Source organism: Acipenser ruthenus, chromosome 2 (assembly GCF_902713425.1).
Source record: "Acipenser ruthenus chromosome 2, fAciRut3.2 maternal haplotype, whole genome shotgun sequence".
NCBI classification, from domain to species: domain Eukaryota; kingdom Metazoa; phylum Chordata; class Actinopteri; order Acipenseriformes; family Acipenseridae; genus Acipenser; species Acipenser ruthenus.
This window is the reverse complement of record NC_081190.1, coordinates 114,473,248-114,491,718: the sequence shown is the minus strand read 5'-3', so window position 1 is coordinate 114,491,718 and position 18,471 is coordinate 114,473,248. Positions and strand designations below refer to the sequence as shown.

The following is an 18,471-nucleotide window of genomic DNA, read 5'->3' as shown; positions in this document are numbered from 1 at the left end:
TTCCAATTAACTATAAACTTATATTTTTATTATATCATGCAATGCTGGCTCTGAGGATCAGTCTTGATTTGGCCTCCCCACTTCATCAGCATGCACAACTTTTCAATTATTTTTTTATATATATATATATATATATATATATATATATATATATATATATATATATATATATATATATATATATATATCTTCAAAACATTTGAGTGGATCTAGTCTTTATTTATAACATGATGACACTGCATTCAGTGCATGTCAGAGTTTGACCATTGGAATGTCAAACTCTGAAATGTAGTACAGAATCATTAGCCTATCTAAAGCACAATCAATGTTTCAGAAAAGGGTTTCTATCCGGTATTTCTCTCTGAACTGGAGAACAATACAATAGTGTTCTTTACCGTCTGCACTTTGAAAAAGTTTACAAGTCAAAGTACAGCACAAGTTTTTATCCCATTAATAGCTCAACAGTACACATCCCCAACGCTTTGATATGTGACCGTTTACCGTGAGTATTTCAATCAGTCTGTGCCTGGGCTGATATACTGATGCTGCTGTAAGTGTACTTGGAAAGACTGGCCGCTGTTGTAGTTACATCCTCTTCCACATCTCGTGGCAAGTTGTGGGTTTGCTTGCAACATGCAAAAGTGTCCAGAAAGGCCAGACGGAAGCGTTTGTTCATGAAACAGTAAATGAGAGGGTTAACGCAGGCGGACGTGTAGGAGAGCAGGTGGATGAAGGATATGGGAGCCCCAGACAGCAGCCTGTCCGCTGAGACCCTGTCGAACGCTCGCCAGGCGTTGACAGTGAAGATGGGAGTCCAGCAGGTGAAGAACAGAATCACAATGACGATCAGCATGCGGATCACCCTCTTCTTTGCCACCAGGTGGGCTGTGGAGCTGTTGCTTCTGGCCCTGTTGATCTTAATACTGTTGGCACTGGGCAGCTGCTGCATTTCCATCTTCTTCTTTTTGGACCTCTGGATGTAGCAGCCATCCCCGTTGGCGTGTTTGATGCTGCTGCTGCTGATTTTTCTCTCTGTAAACACAGCATTGGCACACATGAGCATCTGTGAAGTGACATACTGTTTGGATACCCGAGAACCTGTGTGATTCAAGGATTTGTTGGTGGGTTGGTGAAAAGGGCAAGTGCTAACTGTCAGTCGTTGTTTAAACAGGCAATGCAGGGAGGTCTAAAATGAAGAGGGAGGTGTAATACTAACCTTCAGAACAGGAGCCAATTGTGCTGGATTTTATTATTTTTTTTGACACATTTTCTTTAAAGGCGTGTTAACCAGGGTTTTAGCATCAGCAGCATTATGACTTCACTGCAAGGAAATGGAAATTCCATGTGCAGATCTGATTGCCAATCTAACCTGGTCAGACATATAAAAGCACCTGGGACGCTGATCTGTCAGCACTCAAACAAAGAGCTTGTATTGTTAACAAAGCCTGGGGTTTGTCTGACTGTTCATTAAGCATGGAATTGTGCAACCCTGAGCTTAAACACACCACTTGTGCAAGTGATGGATGAAGTGACAGATGAAGTGACAGGTGCTTCCATTCTCAAAGCAGCACATTTTAACACGACGGATGAAGTGACAGATGAAGTGACAGGTGCTTCCATTCTCAAAGCAGCACATTTTAACACGACGGATGAAGTGACAGATGAAGTGACAGGTGCTTCCATTCTCAAAGCAGCACATTTTAACACAACGGATGAAGTGACAGATGAAGTGACAGGTGCTTCCATTCTCAAAGCAGCACATTTTAACACGACGGATGAAGTGACAGATGAAGTGACAGGTGCTTCCATTCTCAAAGCAGCACATTATAACAGGACGGATGAAGTGACAGATGAAGTGACAGGTGCTTCCATTCTCAAAGCAGCACATTTTAACACAACAGATGGCCCTCCGAAACGGAGCCAGCCCAAACTGGGTGGGAAATAAACTGGGATCAGTGATATGGAAGCCATAATGTTTACATGTAGGACAGAAGGACAAACCCTGTACATTTCACAATTTGACGGTTCTAAATGGTTTTAATACATCTTTTCATCTTCAAGTATAAGACAATGACTCGTTACCTCGGGAGGATCTCCTATGAATTAGTTCAAACTGTATTCCTCTGTACAGTTCCAGAGAGATGAATCCATATGCCGTCATCATTACAATTCCAGGTACAAGGAAAAGAATCAGTAACAGGAAAATGTACCTGTAATACAAAATAAGTCAAATAAAGCAGCGCTGTCGTCTTTATCGATCTATTGAGACGAGGCACTGCTCTGCAGGGGTTAAAACACAAAACAAGAAAGAATAAAAGATGAAAAGATGTGTATTGGAGTGACAATAATAGGTCATACGGTTTAAAGTCACCGTGTTGGTACTACTGGCTTATGAGTTATGACAAGGCTTACCTGACTGATTCTGACAACGCTCAGTAGGTATAACATCATCAAATAATGTCAAATTCTGAAGACCATCAGCTGCAGTTCTACTCAGATGTGATTTGCCACTTACAACCGACCACAGCGACAAGGGGGTACCAGGAAAATAATACAAACTTGAATGTCTACTAATACATTACTGTATTGTTTCCACATGATGTCTAATTGTATATAACATTGGTATGAGTAACACTGTATTGAATTATTTGTCACAGTTAAAAACGCAGTTTGGTTTTTCAGCTTTAAAACGTTCATTCTGGTTTTACAGAAAACCGATTGGCCATAAAAAACAGCTGAACCAGTTGATAAAAAAAAAAAAACTGATCATAACTGACTTATCTAAATGTTTTAATTTATATGTGACAGAGAGCGAATGAATCCGAATCAACAATCTCCCTCTCGACTTGTGAAAGCACTTGTGGGAGGGTGGGGAAATTCACTGGACACAACACAGTAGGTTAAAGGTTAAAACACCCAGCAGGAGTGTACTTTATTAGTTTCACCACAAGGTGGCACTGGGCTGCTGGATCACTCCAATACCAACGATGGTAAAGGAGTTTACCGGGTGCAGACACACACAAGGGCGTCAAAATAATATCACAAACAAAAGGCGAAAGCAAAAAGGAAAATAAAACACAAAAACAAAACTACAAATAAAAGGTGCTGCTATTGCAGCGTCCCCCACCGTCTCTAATCGTACGGCTCAGGTCTTCAGCCTATGCTCTGCTATACTGTACTTGTGGGGTTGCCCAAGGTTTCCCCGCTAACTACTCATGCCCCCTTGGGGCTGTCGATAGTAATAATTGAAATAATAATGTCCGTCTTCCTCAGCTTGGCTTGCCAGTCTGTTCCTTTATCTCCAGATGCTGGTGGTTTGTTATTGTTGGAGTTGTTCACCAGAGCTCCCGCTGTCCTTCTTCCTATGTGGGCTGGCCTGAGGAATAGCAGAGCATTATTTTTATAGGTCGAGCGCCCCTCAAGGCCTGCCTCCCGACCACTCAGAGAGAGTGAGAGCGAGCACTCACCCAACCTCTCTGTGTCATTGCCATGATTGACAGGCAGACCCTTCAGGGCTCCCGAGCTCCTCCTGCAGGATCATGCATGCATCAGAGAGCCAGCACAGATCTCGCCCTGTTACAGCACTGTACAACAGGAGCTGTGTGCCTCGTACTCAATGGTTGGGCAGTTCATTCCAGGGGCAGTCGGAAGCCGGCCATTCAGGAAGGGGGCGGAGTCACAGTACCAGGAGTCATCACCCTAGTATGGTGAGCGAAGTTTCACTCATGAATTGGAGGAGACGTGATTGAACTAGCTATCGGAGGGGGCGTGATGTCATAATCTGTTCCTTTGTTGTGGTTAATGAGAGGAAACAAGGACTGTGGAGTATTTTGTTTATTTGTAACCTGTGGGTATTTGTCTTTGTCAAGCAGCTAAATACGAAGCCGGGAGCTGCAGCACGGAGCCAGCGCTAAGCCCGGACATGCACTTGTAAATACACCACCACGGATGAAAGCACCGCACCTGCACTAAGAGCACACCGAGTCTGGAGACCTGTTTTTTGTCTGTGTTGAGTGCCTGTGTTATGTTTTATTATTTCGGGACTGCAAAACCCTTTTGTTATATGCTGTCAATACCCATTGTTAGGTTCAGCCAGCCTTATTATTTAATGGTCTCAAACAAAGGAGGAGGCTGAATTAAAGAACTGTTTTAACTTTGTGTTTATCATTGTCTGGAGCACCTGCATCACCCCTACACCTACGCACTGCAAAGCACACGTTCACAGTTCATTTACAGGGTTTTACAGCCTTGGTTTCTTAGTGGTTTCCCTTTTTAAAATGCCTAACAATTGAAGATTATGAAATAAAAAAACTTCACTGAGACTTAAAACACAATCAAATGCTAATATACCGATGATTGTGTTAAAAGGTGTGGCAGACAAAAATAAATGGGGTAGAAAGGTGAGCAAGAATTGAGGACTTTCTCTGAAAAAGGAATATAGAAATAAGGCACACTCCTTATATGCAGAGAACTAAACTAAAATACATATATGTTTGTATATTAATACATGTTTTGGGAATTCTATACAAGTTTTTAAGTTGCCAAGCAGGAACTAGACACACACAAACACACACTAAAATGCAAACACACAAACACACACTCAAGCACACAAACTCTCAAACACACACTAAAACACAAACACACTCAAGCGCACAAACACACATACACTCAAACACACACACAAACACTCAAACACAAACACACACTTAAACACATACAAAATCACACACTCAAACACACAAACACACACACATACACACTAAAACACACAAACACTCAAACACACACACACACTAAAACACACACACTCAAACACACACAAGCACATACTCAAACACACATATATTTAAACACACACTCACTAAAACACACAAACACAGACTCTCTCTCACACACACACACAAAATACATTAGAACAATAAAGGTTGTGTGTGAATATTGACATTTACAGCTGGTTTCACAGACCCTGATTAGCACTAATCATGAATTGCCTTGCCCAAAGCATGAGGTATTTGTAAACTGGCCAGTAAATACAAGCTTTCTTGCATAAAATCAGGCACAATAAAAAGGTATAGGGTCTTGGGTCCAAGCGTATATAGACCCAAGTATTCAATGTTTGCAACTCATCAAGATAGAAAACGTGCCGATGTAATAATCTCCTATCCTCCAAGATCCAGTTTAGCTGGCTGAACAGAGAACAGGGGTGAATCACATGGACACCACTGCTACAGATCTTTATTATTTATGTCATGCTATCTTAAGTTTATTCAACACTAGTTGGTGCTGTCTTATAAATCACATCTCCCTATTCCAATGTTGGCAACAGTATATTCAGGACTATTTTTATCCAGTGGCATCTGTTTAACAATGCATGTACAGCACCAATGAAGTGCATCCACCATTATTATTATTATTATTTATTTCTTAGCAGACGCCCTTATCCAGGGCGACTTACAATTGTTACAAGATATCACATTATTTTTTACATACAATTACCCATTTATACAGTTAGGTTTTTACTGGAGCAATCTAGGTAAAGTACCTTGCTCAAGGGTACAGCAGCAGTGTCCCCTACCAGGGATTGAACCCACGACCCTCCGGTCAGGAGTCCAGAGCCCTAACCACTACTCCACACTGCTGACCATGTAAAACGTAAAAGTGTATTAAAGTGGTTGTAGCTTACAGAATATTATCAAGTGTGCCATCATTTTGAAAGGCACACTTGTTATAGCAAAAACCTGAATAAATGTATTTCATACTTGTAATGGGATAGGTTAGGGTCACCAGTAAATGGCTTATATTGAAGAACCTGTAAACATGTAGTTTGGACTCCAAAGAGGGAGTTAGGTCTCATTTTGTTTCTGTATATAAATATGCAGGCACTGCCCTGTTTTTGAACACTATGTTGCCAGTGTTTGTTTTACAGTGTGAAAGTGGCTAAACAAACCCAGTTTGCCACACAAGTTTAATGCAAAAACAATGCAGTTATCGTGTTCACCATGGACAATGTTCACAGATATATGGGTCAGTTAAACAGGGAATTTATAATTCACATTTTAGTAATACTTAATGTAAGTCATTCTAGATACTGTACTTTATAGAACACATATTCTATTTCTGTAACAGTTTTAAAAATTGGGACCCTTATATGTGGCTGCATTATATCCATGGATGTGGACTATAAATTAGGTGGAGAAAGAATCGGTTTGTCTAAAAACCGTTGTCGAATAGTCATAGAAATGTGCTGTTTAAATGTGTATGCATCGAGCGGAGACTCCTGTATGATACAAGTTTGGTGAGGACACGGTTATCATGCTCACACGATACAGTGACAGATGGACAGACGGACGCGTTCCATTCCTGAGTGAGGACCCTAGAAACTATCACATGAAAAGACATGTTTGCTATAGCAAAACTGCACATTTGAAACCGATATAGCAAACAGAAATGCACAACAGGTAAGATTTATAGAATTATTTTGTAGCTAAAACCCCCTTTTTTTTTACCAAGGTATTCAAAACTGTTGTCAATCCTGTTGTCAGGGTTTACAACATGTCGCCATCAGAAAGACCTTAACCTTGTCACCATGAAGCATATAAAAAGGATCTTACCAGGATTGCTGGATGATGTCACTGGACCAGGTGAGACGGCACATGTTACCAGTGCTGTTATTGTCTCTGGTGAAGGGAACCAAGGTGCTTGAGATAGGGTATGGTAGCATGAGAATGAATGAGACAAACCAGGTAGCAGTGATCACTTTCAAGGCATGGGACTTGGTTTGCCACACTCTCGACTGCAGAGGGTTACAGATCGCACTGTAGCGCTCCAAGGAAATGGCAACCAGACTGAAAGTGGACACGCTTACAGAGATACCTGCCAGACACAACAGAAATAAAAATCACTGAAGAAGAATGAACCGTGCAGTCCTTCAAAGCTTCCAAAGCATACATTTCTATTGCATGAACAGGCATGCATTACATATAACTATTTTATATGGTGGAGACCTCTGTGCCAGAGCAGCTGTATTATATATTATTATTTCTTAGCAGACGCCCTTATCCAGGGCGACTTACAACTGTTACAAGTTATCACATTATTTTTACATACAATTACATTATTTTTATTTTTTACACATTATTTTTACATACAATTACCCATTTATACAGTTACTGGAGCAATCTAGGTAAAGTACCTTGCTCAAGGGTACAACAGCAGTGTCCCCCACCTGGGATTGAACCCACGACCCTCCGGTCAAGGGTCCAGAGCCCTAACCACTACTCCACACTGCTGCCTGTCTAAAAACAAATTGAAATACATTTAAAAAATACCACTGATAACATTTGCAAAAAATTATACTTGTCAAAAATGCTTTAAAGATATCTTCAAAATGTGTTAAGATATACTGAATAGATTATTTAAGGTACTATAGAGGAGCCAAAATGGTAAATCTCAACTGTTAATAACAGTAAACATAATGAATTATTCAACTTTTTTATGCATCGTCCAATAAGTAACAAAGGTTCCATGTAAACTTTTGACCCTTAAAGGAATAGTGAGCTGTATTTGTTTTTTACTCTCTTCGCCAATTTTATAAGAGATACCGACTTACTTATGCAGTCAGCATCTCTTACAAAATCATCAAAAAGTACTTCAATATATGTACTGTATGTAAAACACATAAAATATAAAACCCCAAACTCTCTACAATGTAACTCACAAATGAGTATAGGGTGATGCAAAACCTGTGGCCAGAGCTGTACTGAATTTCCATTAAACAGGATGACAAAAGAACAAAGATGGAAGAGGTGTTTATATTTTAATTTGAACCAGACTCTCTGTAAATCATTAAACATACAATACTATGGGTTACATAGGTCATCTTTTCCCCATTTTGGGATCAACCCTTCAACAGTGTTCTCCACTGAAAATATTACAGTACTACAATTTTTTAATATAAGAATGCAATTACTGTAAATCCCATAAAAACTAGCAAAATAAGCTCCTGTAGTACGAGATCTTCACACAAGCAGACCAAGCTTTTCATTGTAAAAATAGCTGGAATTCCAAGTTGCTGTCCTCATTCAAGCTGATATGGTTTTCAGTCTGTTTAAATTGTTGTTGCAACAGCATTTAAACTGTAATGCATTTCATGGCATTTACTTGATATTCTGTCATGCATACCTTAATTCCCCCGTTAGAGAAAAGGTCATGGATCAGGGTGGATAATTCTTACATAAACAGGCTTCATCTTATTTAAAAAAAAATCGTTTGTTATAGTCTGTCTCAAACTGTTAAAGAGACGGATTGCAGGTGTGCTTGAATGCAACCTTATGCTGTGTATAATCATTCAAATCTTTGTTCTTAAGTATCGCTGCAAATCCACTTTTATTACACTATAATCCTGCATGCTAAAAACAAAAGAAAGGGGATACACAAAAATATTTCCCAGATGACTGACAATTACCTAAGTATGCCTGGGATGCAAATGGTCCTTAATTATAAACCTATGGTCAGTGCAGGGTGACCTGACAACCTAGGATGAAGGGATTTTATACTGTCCAAATAAAAAAAACAATACCTGCCATAAGACTGCAAATAGTGTGCAGGGCCACCCTGAAGAGTCAGGGTGTGTTTACATTGTTCTGGAGAATATATTTCAGTAAATACTGCCTCTAATTATTTCAGGAAATTCTCTTGTCTTCAATGGCCCATAAATGTTTGAGACTGTCCCCTGTGACAGAGCAGTACTTTGTCATGCTTGGATATGGAAGTTGCTGGCAGATAAGCACATACTAGTAGTCCTTCATCAATGTCAGTGAGATAACAGGGAGATACAGCTTTTATTTATTGCAGAGAATATGTCAGTTAGCCATGTTAAGGACAGGCCATGTATTCAAAAGTGTGTGCTACATACATGCATTTCTGTATACAGACAGACAGATATATTTCTAATCTTCTTATCATTCCCACTTTGTCAGTTTAATACCTGCCCTTAACACTGTAATACATATTCATCAGTAATAACCCTTAGATTGTCCAGATTATAGCCCATTCAGTAGTCTATGCATGGCTGGGGCAAGGTATCGCTAGACAGTGCAATGGAGACTACACTTCATTTGTGGTAGAACAATAAGGGTGTTCACAGTCTGCCAGCAGAATACTAATGGCAGGACAGAAATGCCATGGCTTTAACAGGTTACCATGGATGTAACATGACTGTGTGACACAATATTGAAAATGTCATATTTGGGCATACAAGTTATGTATTACATTTCTATCGGATCATGAAACAGGTAAAAAGAAGGGAGTTGGGGAGCATCTAGCCTCGTCTGTGACAGCCAGAGAGATAAAGTGAGGCTCCTGTTATTTTATTTAACTCCTAAAACAACTGAGATGAGACTTCAGTGTGTCTTTGTAGTAATGAGATATATATGTGTGTAAGTTGTAAATAACTTCAAGGTCAGGAAAGAGCTTTTCTTTGCTTGGTTTGTCAGTTGGAGGAGAAAGGGAGCTTGCAGTAACAACTTTAAAGAAACTCCATAGATTGGATTGCAATTAAAGAAAAGAAAATTAATGAGAATTAAATATTACACTGTGTTCTCTGACTGGGAAAGGACAGCTCTACAGTAAGAGACTAGGCTATGTGACTGGAAAAGGACAGCTCTACATTAAGAGACTGGGCTATGTGACTGGAAAAGGACAGCTCTACATTAAGAGACTGGGCTATGTGACTGGGAAAGGACAGCTCTACAGTAAGAGACTGGGCTATGTGACTGGAAAAGGACAGCTCTACAGTAAGAGACTGGGCTATGTGACTGGAAAAGGACAGCTCTACAGTAAGAGACTGGGCTATGTGACTGGAAAAGGACAGCTCTACAGTAAGAGACTGGGCTATGTGACTGGAAAAGGACAGCTCTACAGTAAGAGACTGGGCTATGTGACTGGAAAAGGACAGCTCTACAGTAAGAGACTGGGCTATGTGACTGGAAAAGGACAGCTCTACAGTAAGAGACTGGGCTATGTGACTGGAAAAGGACAGCTCTACAGTAAGGGACTGGGCTATTGGACTGGAAAAGGACAGCTCTACAGTAAGAGACTGGGCTATGTGACTGGAAAAGGACAGCTCTACAGTAAGAGACTGGGCTATGTGACTGGAAAAGGACAGCTCTACAGTAAGAGACTGGGCTATGTGACTGGGAAAGGACAGCTATACAGTAAGAGACTGGGCTATGTGTGTGGGAAAGGACAGCTCTACAGTAAGAGACTAGGCTATGTGACTGGAAAAGGATAGTTCTACAGTAATAGACTGGGCTATGTGACTGGAAAAGGATAGTTCTACAGTAATAGACTTGGCTATCTGACTGGAAAGGACAGCTATACAGTAAGAGACTGGGCTATGTGACTGGGAAAGGATAGTTCTACAGTAAGAGACTGGGCTATGTGACTGGAAAAGGATAGTTCTACAGTAATAGACTGGGCTATGTGACTGGAAAGGACAGCTATACAGTAAGAGACTAGGCTATGTGACTGGGAAAGGACAGCTCTACAGTAAGAGACTAGGCTATGTGACTGGAAAAGGACAGCTCTACATTAAGAGACTGGGCTATGTGACTGGAAAAGGACAGCTCTACATTAAGAGACTGGGCTATGTGACTGGGAAAGGACAGCTCTACAGTAAGAGACTGGGCTATGTGACTGGAAAAGGACAGCTCTACAGTAAGAGACTGGGCTATGTGACTGGAAAAGGACAGCTCTACAGTAAGAGACTGGGCTATGTGACTGGAAAAGGACAGCTCTACAGTAAGAGACTGGGCTATGTGACTGGAAAAGGACAGCTCTACAGTAAGAGACTGGGCTATGTGACTGGAAAAGGACAGCTCTACAGTAAGAGACTGGGCTATGTGACTGGAAAAGGACAGCTCTACAGTAAGAGACTGGGCTATGTGACTGGAAAAGGACAGCTCTACAGTAAGGGACTGGGCTATTGGACTGGAAAAGGACAGCTCTACAGTAAGAGACTGGGCTATGTGACTGGAAAAGGACAGCTCTACAGTAAGAGACTGGGCTATGTGACTGGAAAAGGACAGCTCTACAGTAAGAGACTGGGCTATGTGACTGGGAAAGGACAGCTATACAGTAAGAGACTGGGCTATGTGTGTGGGAAAGGACAGCTCTACAGTAAGAGACTAGGCTATGTGACTGGAAAAGGATAGTTCTACAGTAATAGACTGGGCTATGTGACTGGAAAAGGATAGTTCTACAGTAATAGACTTGGCTATCTGACTGGAAAGGACAGCTATACAGTAAGAGACTGGGCTATGTGACTGGGAAAGGATAGTTCTACAGTAAGAGACTGGGCTATGTGACTGGAAAAGGATAGTTCTACAGTAATAGACTGGGCTATGTGACTGGAAAGGACAGCTATACAGTAAGAGACTAGGCTATGTGACTGGGAAAGGACAGCTCTACAGTAAGAGACTAGGCTATGTGACTGGAAAAGGATAGTTCTACAGTAATAGACTGGGCTATGTGACTGGAAAAGGATAGTTCTACAGTAATAGACTTGGCTATCTGACTGGAAAGGACAGCTATACAGTAAGAGACTGGGCTATGTGACTGGGAAAGGACAGCTCTACAGTAAGAGACTGGGCTATGTGACTGGAAAAGGACAGCTATACATTAAGAGACTGGGCTATGACTGGAAAAGGATAGTTCTACTGTAAGAGACTGGGCTATGTGACTGGAAAAGGATAGTTCTACAGTAAGAGACTAGGCTATGTGACTGGAAAAGGATAGTTCTACAGTAATAGACTTGGCTATCTGACTGGAAAGGACAGCTCTACAGCAAAGAGGATTCTTCTCATGGAATAAGCCTAAACAACAGGCTGCACCCTCGCCCTGCTACTGCATCAACTGCATAACAAATAGAGTACTCCCAATTAAACTATACAACAGAAAGGGTTGCAGGAACTGAGGACATGTAATAAAGGTATATTTGCAGGAAGGTTCATATTTGTCAGGTCAGGAGTGCTTTTCTAACAACAGGGGCTAATTTAAGATTTGATGAGAGGAACTGAATAACTAAACTTAAAGTGAGCTATTACATTGCAGAAGAGGTGCTGGGTTTTCTTTTAAAGAACAAATTCATGGGTTTAAAAAAAATAAATCTGCTGTGGTTTTTATTAAAGGATATAGAATTTTAACAACAGATTGATAAAGAATTGATTCCGATTTCGTAATATCCCATTGATTAGAAATCACTGTATTTATATTCATTTCTTTACTGACTCATATCTACTCAAACAGGTACACTGTTACATACTCATGCTATCCATTTGCAGACTTGGAAGTGTTGATACTACTGTTGAGACAGTTTACAGAGAAGTTAATGAAAGTGTGCTTTTGCACTTAATATTTACACTGAAGCTGAGACACTGCCTGTCTATTATTGCTTACTGAATTTAATGTGCTATTTCAATATGTTTGTGATCTGGAACTCGTTTGGGAGAAGTTTGTGACTAAGAGTGCTAACACAGTTAACCCATTACACACAGTAATCAATTCATTATCTTTAATTCTCCCTACTCTTTTCTATTCATTTATTTTGTACACATTTTATACTTTTTAGTTTTGTTATTTAGTAACAGCAGCTCCTGTACTGAAACTTACCCATGAAGTAGGTAGCAATTTTACAGACTCCACTGCCAAATATGAAATCCTTCATGAGGTTTGGGATGAGGGTGAACGGCATACAGAACAGGCACAGCATCAGGTCGCTCACAGCCAGGGAGAGCAGGAATAGATTAGTCATAGTTCTCATCTGCTTGTTTCGCACCAGGACTGCAATTATCAGGGCATTTCCGAGGATGCTCAGCAAGAATATCAGGCTATATAAGAAAATCCTCACTGTTTGATTCATATCTGTAAATATAATGGGTACATGTTATGATATAACTTGTATGGCTATGCCATGTTGGGCCAACTACACCCATGTTCTAGGTAGAGCTATGGTCAAAAGCTTTGCATCACCTAGCACTTTATGATTGAGACAAAAAAAACAACTATATGAACATATTTTAGATCTTTTATTTAACATCATGTAATTAAAGAAACTACAAAATTATATCGCAAAAGTCTACCGGAAGCCATAATAGTAGTACGGTAGTTCATATTAGATTTTAAAATGTCACATTTTTCGATTTTTGTCAGTTTTTCATTAAGTATATGGAAAACTACAAAGCGGTTTGTAATTCAATATGTAACGTAACATTATTCAGCAGGTTTCTTTTGACTTTGTTAATTCTGTAGGGTGATGCAACACTTTGGCCATAGCTGTAGGCAGCAACATTGAGATTAAAGATGTTTAGGTCTAGGAATACAATCTAGAAATCATAAATTATGTTAATTGTTAATGTGAAAGCAGTGAACTATTAACTCAATAAGAACATTCAGTGATATTTCTCAAAACCTCCTCACATCTGCAAAAATATTTGTTGGAATAAACTCATAATAACCTACAAACGCGTTTATTATACATATTTATATTTTGTGTCCTGTGTGCAAAAAAAAAAAAAAAAAAGGAAGAACAAAAAAGTTTTTACCTTTTGGTGGTAGTGCTGGTGTCGGAGGTGGCTCACAACACGCAGTCCGGTTGTGTAATCCGAGCTCACAAAGCATAATATCATAATCGGTACAATTGAAATTCATATCAGTATGTTCAAATACTTCCATTTTGCCTACTGTCCTACCCACCCCACCCCCCCGCAATTTTTTTTTTTTTTAAATAAAAAAACTAAAATTTTAAATGTTATCCATTCCAGTTACTTGCTAAGAAGAAACGGCTGATGCTGGATAATTTTGTCTGGTATTTCGCTGGTATGATTTTAACTAATGTTTGATCGATTTATATGTGGTATGCATCCATCTATTTAAACGCACCCCACTCGTTTCAATATACTTCTGTTGTTAGCATAGTTTTACTTTGGATCTGTGCACTACAAGAACGCATCTAACCTACCTGAGCTCTACAGGTTCTAATGGTATCGCAGCGACTTGCACGCTGTTAAGAGAAGCTGTCAGAGCTGTCACTAAACCCCGCCTCCCAAGTTCCAATAGAAAAGGCTCAAGTGTATGTATTTATCATCTTCCGATGTTTGGATCTTTGAATCTTTGGATGCTCTTCAGCCTTCTTGTATTATTATTATTATTATTATTATTATTATTATTATTATTATTATTATTATTATTATTATTATTTATTTCTTAGCAGACGCCCTTATGCAGGGTGACTTACAATTGTTACAAGATATCACCTTTTTTTTTAAGATTGATAGTTTATTTTACTTTTATGCTGAAAATCTTACGCGTCCTTAAAACGTGTCCCTATATATCATTACATTTTTAACGTCAGTGCTGCGTTAATTCACTAGAAATACATTTAGATGCATATTAATTTGGTGTTTTGCATGACACCAAACAGCATTAATTCCAAATGTTTTCTTACATGAACAAACATGTTGATTCAATTAATAGGAGCTGTGTTGTCCGGTGGTAAAGAAAAGGTAACTAGAATAGTCCTCGGTTCAAATCCAGGGCTATGTTGCACCAGCTGTGCGTAAATTCTTACTTAGCTTAGTTAAAGCGTATTTCTTTACTAACTTTTATTTTACACATTACTAACTTTTCACGGGTTGCACCAGCTATGGTAGTTATACCGTAAGAGTTGTTGCTTAAAATGTATGCATATACCTTTAGGGAGGTGTAAGCTCTTAGTAGAATCAAAATACAACATGACATGGCAACTTTTGCTGCGTGAGCTTCTCTTTGAAGATGATTTTGTTCATAGTTTTCGTCGTCAGCAAATCCTGCTAGCCCCATACATCCTCTTGATAATTATAGGACATCATTTTAATTAAATCAATTTAATAGGATAACATTTCTTATAGGAATCATTTTAAAGTTCCTATATGAATTATTTAAATTTCTGAAGGATTCCAATAAAATTTCCTATAGCATTTTTTCACCAGGGTTATATATTTGAATACATAATTAAATATTTATATTTATTATCCATACAAGGCACACAGTATTTGAGACAGTTTACGTTTTTAGCAATAGAAAATGTCTCAGAGACCTAGAACATTAATTAACGTTATTAAAGTTATACTCTATTGATCAATAATTTATAAACTTTCCTAAAACTTTGTTTTAAATTTCAATATTTTATGCCATATATAGTGTTTTGATCAGAATCTTCAAAAAGCTGTGATCCCAACAACTCAAAGTAAACTATACACGAGCAGCTGATATGACGTGTTGTAGCAGCTAATCCATCACATTTACCCAATGGTTCTCAAGGGGGAGGCACACTGTCCACTGATAACATTCCAGCAAGCATTTATAAACACTGCATAGCCAATAATGTGACGCTTGTATTAAGAAACACAACATATCCAACTGTGAAAAATGGCTTCCCCTTGGTTTCACAATACAATAGTCACATTATTGGCTATGCAGTGTTTATAAATGCTTGCTGACATGTTAGGAGTGGACAGTGTGCATTTTACATTTCCTAGTGCCCTAGAAGGCACACTTCCTAGGGGGAACCATTTTCCACAGCTGCAATACACAGCATATCCAGCTGTGAGAAATGGTTCCCCTTTGTTTTATTAATACAACAAGAGTCACATTATAGGCTATGCAGTGTTTATAAATGCCTGCTGGAAATACATATACATAAACATGTATATCTTTGACAAAATGTTTTACCATGACACACAAATATAAGTGATTCCAAACATTGTAAGCAGTGTGATGGCAAATGTACAAAGATACGTGTACTCCTCCTGAAAAACCACATATTTATAGAAGCAGGTGTTTTATAGGCTGGCCAACTCCGAGCGTTGATTTAGAAAGCACAGATATTAAAATAATAATAATAATAATAATAATAATAATAATAATAATAATAAACTTAAATGAGATGCATGCAGTAATTGTATCAATTAAATATGTGATTAAAACCAAGATGAACAGATTACTTTTTTCAATCATGATTAATTTTTTAAATCTCAAGATTCATTTTTTTAATCGCTTGCCAGCCCTAATATATTTATCCTCTTTCTTGCTCTATCATTGTTTTAATTACTTCTTTTTACTTTTAATATTTGTCAATGTTTTTACTATGTAAAGTGCTTTGGGGCGATTTATCGTGAAAGGCGCTATATACAAATGACAAAGCATAATGTATTATAAATCCCTGCTGGAAATACATATAAAACAGAAGAAAAGTGCAACACTCCAGCTGTAGAGGATTCTATTTTATTCATTGTTACATATAAAGAGAGAGTACTCTGCCGTTTGGGCCAGCTTTGCCTTCATCAGAGAGTACAAACAACTGAAGATAAAATACCTTAAATACAAACAATTCAAACATCAAACACTCAATTACATAATCACATCATTACAAACATGGCAAATGTACAAAGATATGTGTACTCCTCATGAAAGAGCATGTATTTATATAAGATACATGTACTCCTCATGAAAGAGAATGTATTTATATAAGATACGTGTACTCCTCATGAAAGAGCATGTATTTATATAAGATACGTGTACTCCTCATGAAAGAGCACATATTTATATAAGATATGTGTACTCCTCATGAAAGAGCACGTATTTATATAAGATACGTGTACTCCTCATGAAAGAGCACGTATTTATATATGTGTACTCCTCATGAAAGAGCACATATTTATATAAGCTGTGTGTACTCCTCATGAAAGAGCACATATTTATATAAGCTGTGTGTACTCCTCATGAAAGAGCACCTATTTATATAAGATGTGTGTACTCCTCATGAAAGAGCACATATTTATATAAGATGTGTGTACTCCTCATGAAAGAGCACATATTTATATAAGATATGTGTACTCCTCATGAAAGAGCACGTATTTATATAAGATACGTGTACTCCTCATGAAAGAGCACGTATTTATATATGTGTACTCCTCATGAAAGAGCACATATTTATATAAGCTGTGTGTACTCCTCATGAAAGAGCACATATTTATATAAGCTGTGTGTACTCCTCATGAAAGAGCACCTATTTATATAAGATGTGTGTACTCCTCATGAAAGAGCACATATTTATATAAGCTGTGTGTACTCCTCATGAAAGAGCACATATTTATATAAGATGTGTGTACTCCTCATGAAAGAGCACATATTTATATAAGCTGTGTGTACTCCTCATGAAAGAGCACGTATTTATATAAGCTGTGTGTACTCCTCATGAAAGAGCACATATTTATATAAGCTGTGTGTACTCCTCATGAAAGAGCACGTATTTATATAAGCTGTGTGTACTCCTCATGAAAGAGCACATATTTATATAAGATGTGTGTACTCCTCATGAAAGAGCACATATTTATATAAGCTGTGTGTACTCCTCATGAAAGAGCACATATTTATATAAGCTGTGTGTACTCCTCATGAAAGAGCATATATTTATATAAGCTGTATGTACTCCTCATGAAAGAGCACGTATTTATATAAGATGTGTGTACTCCTCATGAAAGAGCATGTATTTATATAAGCTGTGTGTACTCCTCATGAAAGAGCACGTATTTATATAAGATACGTGTACTCCTCATGAAAGAGCACGTATTTATATAAGATACGTGTACTCCTCATGAAAGAGCACGTATTTATATAAGATACGTGTACTCCTCATGAAAGAGCATGTATTTATATAAGATGTGTGTACTCCTCATGAAAGAGCACATATTTATATAAGCTGTGTGTACTCCTCATGAAAGAGCACATATTTATATAAGCTGTGTGTACTCCTCATGAAAGAGCACATATTTATATAAGCTGTGTGTACTCCTCATGAAAGAGCACATATTTATATAAGCTGTGTGTACTCCTCATGAAAGAGCACGTATTTATATAAGATATGTGTACTCCTCATGAAAGAGCACATATTTATATAAGCTGTGTGTACTCCTCATGAAAGAGCACGTATTTATATAAGATGTGTGTACTCCTCATGAAAGAGCACGTATTTATATAAGATACGTATACTCCTCATGAAAGAGCACATATTTATATAAGCTGTGTGTACTCCTCATGAAAGAGCACATATTTATATAAGATGTGTGTACTCCTCATGAAAGAGCACGTATTTATATAAGATACGTATACTCCTCATGAAAGAGCACATATTTATATAAGCTGTGTGTACTCCTCATGAAAGAGCACATATTTATATAAGCTGTGTGTACTCCTCATGAAAGAGCACGTATTTATATAAGATGTGTGTACTCCTCATGAAAGAGCACATATTTATATAAGCTGTGTGTACTCCTCATGAAAGAGCACGTATTTATATAAGATGTGTGTACTCCTCATGAAAGAGCACGTATTTATATAAGCTGTGTGTACTCCTCATGAAAGAGCACGTATTTA

At 38.3% G+C, this 18,471-nt stretch overlaps 1 protein-coding gene across 1 annotated transcript; it reads right to left on the bottom strand.

The window, feature by feature from the left end:
• Positions 1-208: 208 nt before the first annotated feature.
• cckar (cholecystokinin A receptor) lies at positions 209-13,730 on the bottom strand. Its single transcript, XM_059006492.1, has 5 exons — positions 13,602-13,730; positions 12,670-12,921; positions 6,612-6,873; positions 2,083-2,210; positions 209-1,032 (listed from the first exon to the last, which is right to left on the bottom strand). The coding sequence occupies exons 1-5, from the start codon at positions 13,705-13,707 to the stop codon at positions 512-514; spliced, it is 1,269 nt and encodes a 422-aa protein (XP_058862475.1). The 5' UTR covers positions 13,708-13,730; the 3' UTR covers positions 209-511.
• Positions 13,731-18,471: the final 4,741 nt, after the last annotated feature.

Excerpts from the sequence above, each read along its gene's own strand:
- cckar (XM_059006492.1), bottom strand. The coding sequence starts at position 13,707 with ATGAATTTCAATTGTACCGATTATGATATTATGCTTTGTGAGCTCGGA. Across the intron at positions 6,874-12,669 it reads AATTGCTACCTACTTCATGG|GTATCTCTGTAAGCGTGTCC; the intron begins GTAAGTTTCAGT and ends TGTGTCTGGCAG. Across the intron at positions 2,211-6,611 it reads GACATCATCCAGCAATCCTG|GTACATTTTCCTGTTACTGA; the intron begins GTAAGATCCTTT and ends TTTGTATTACAG.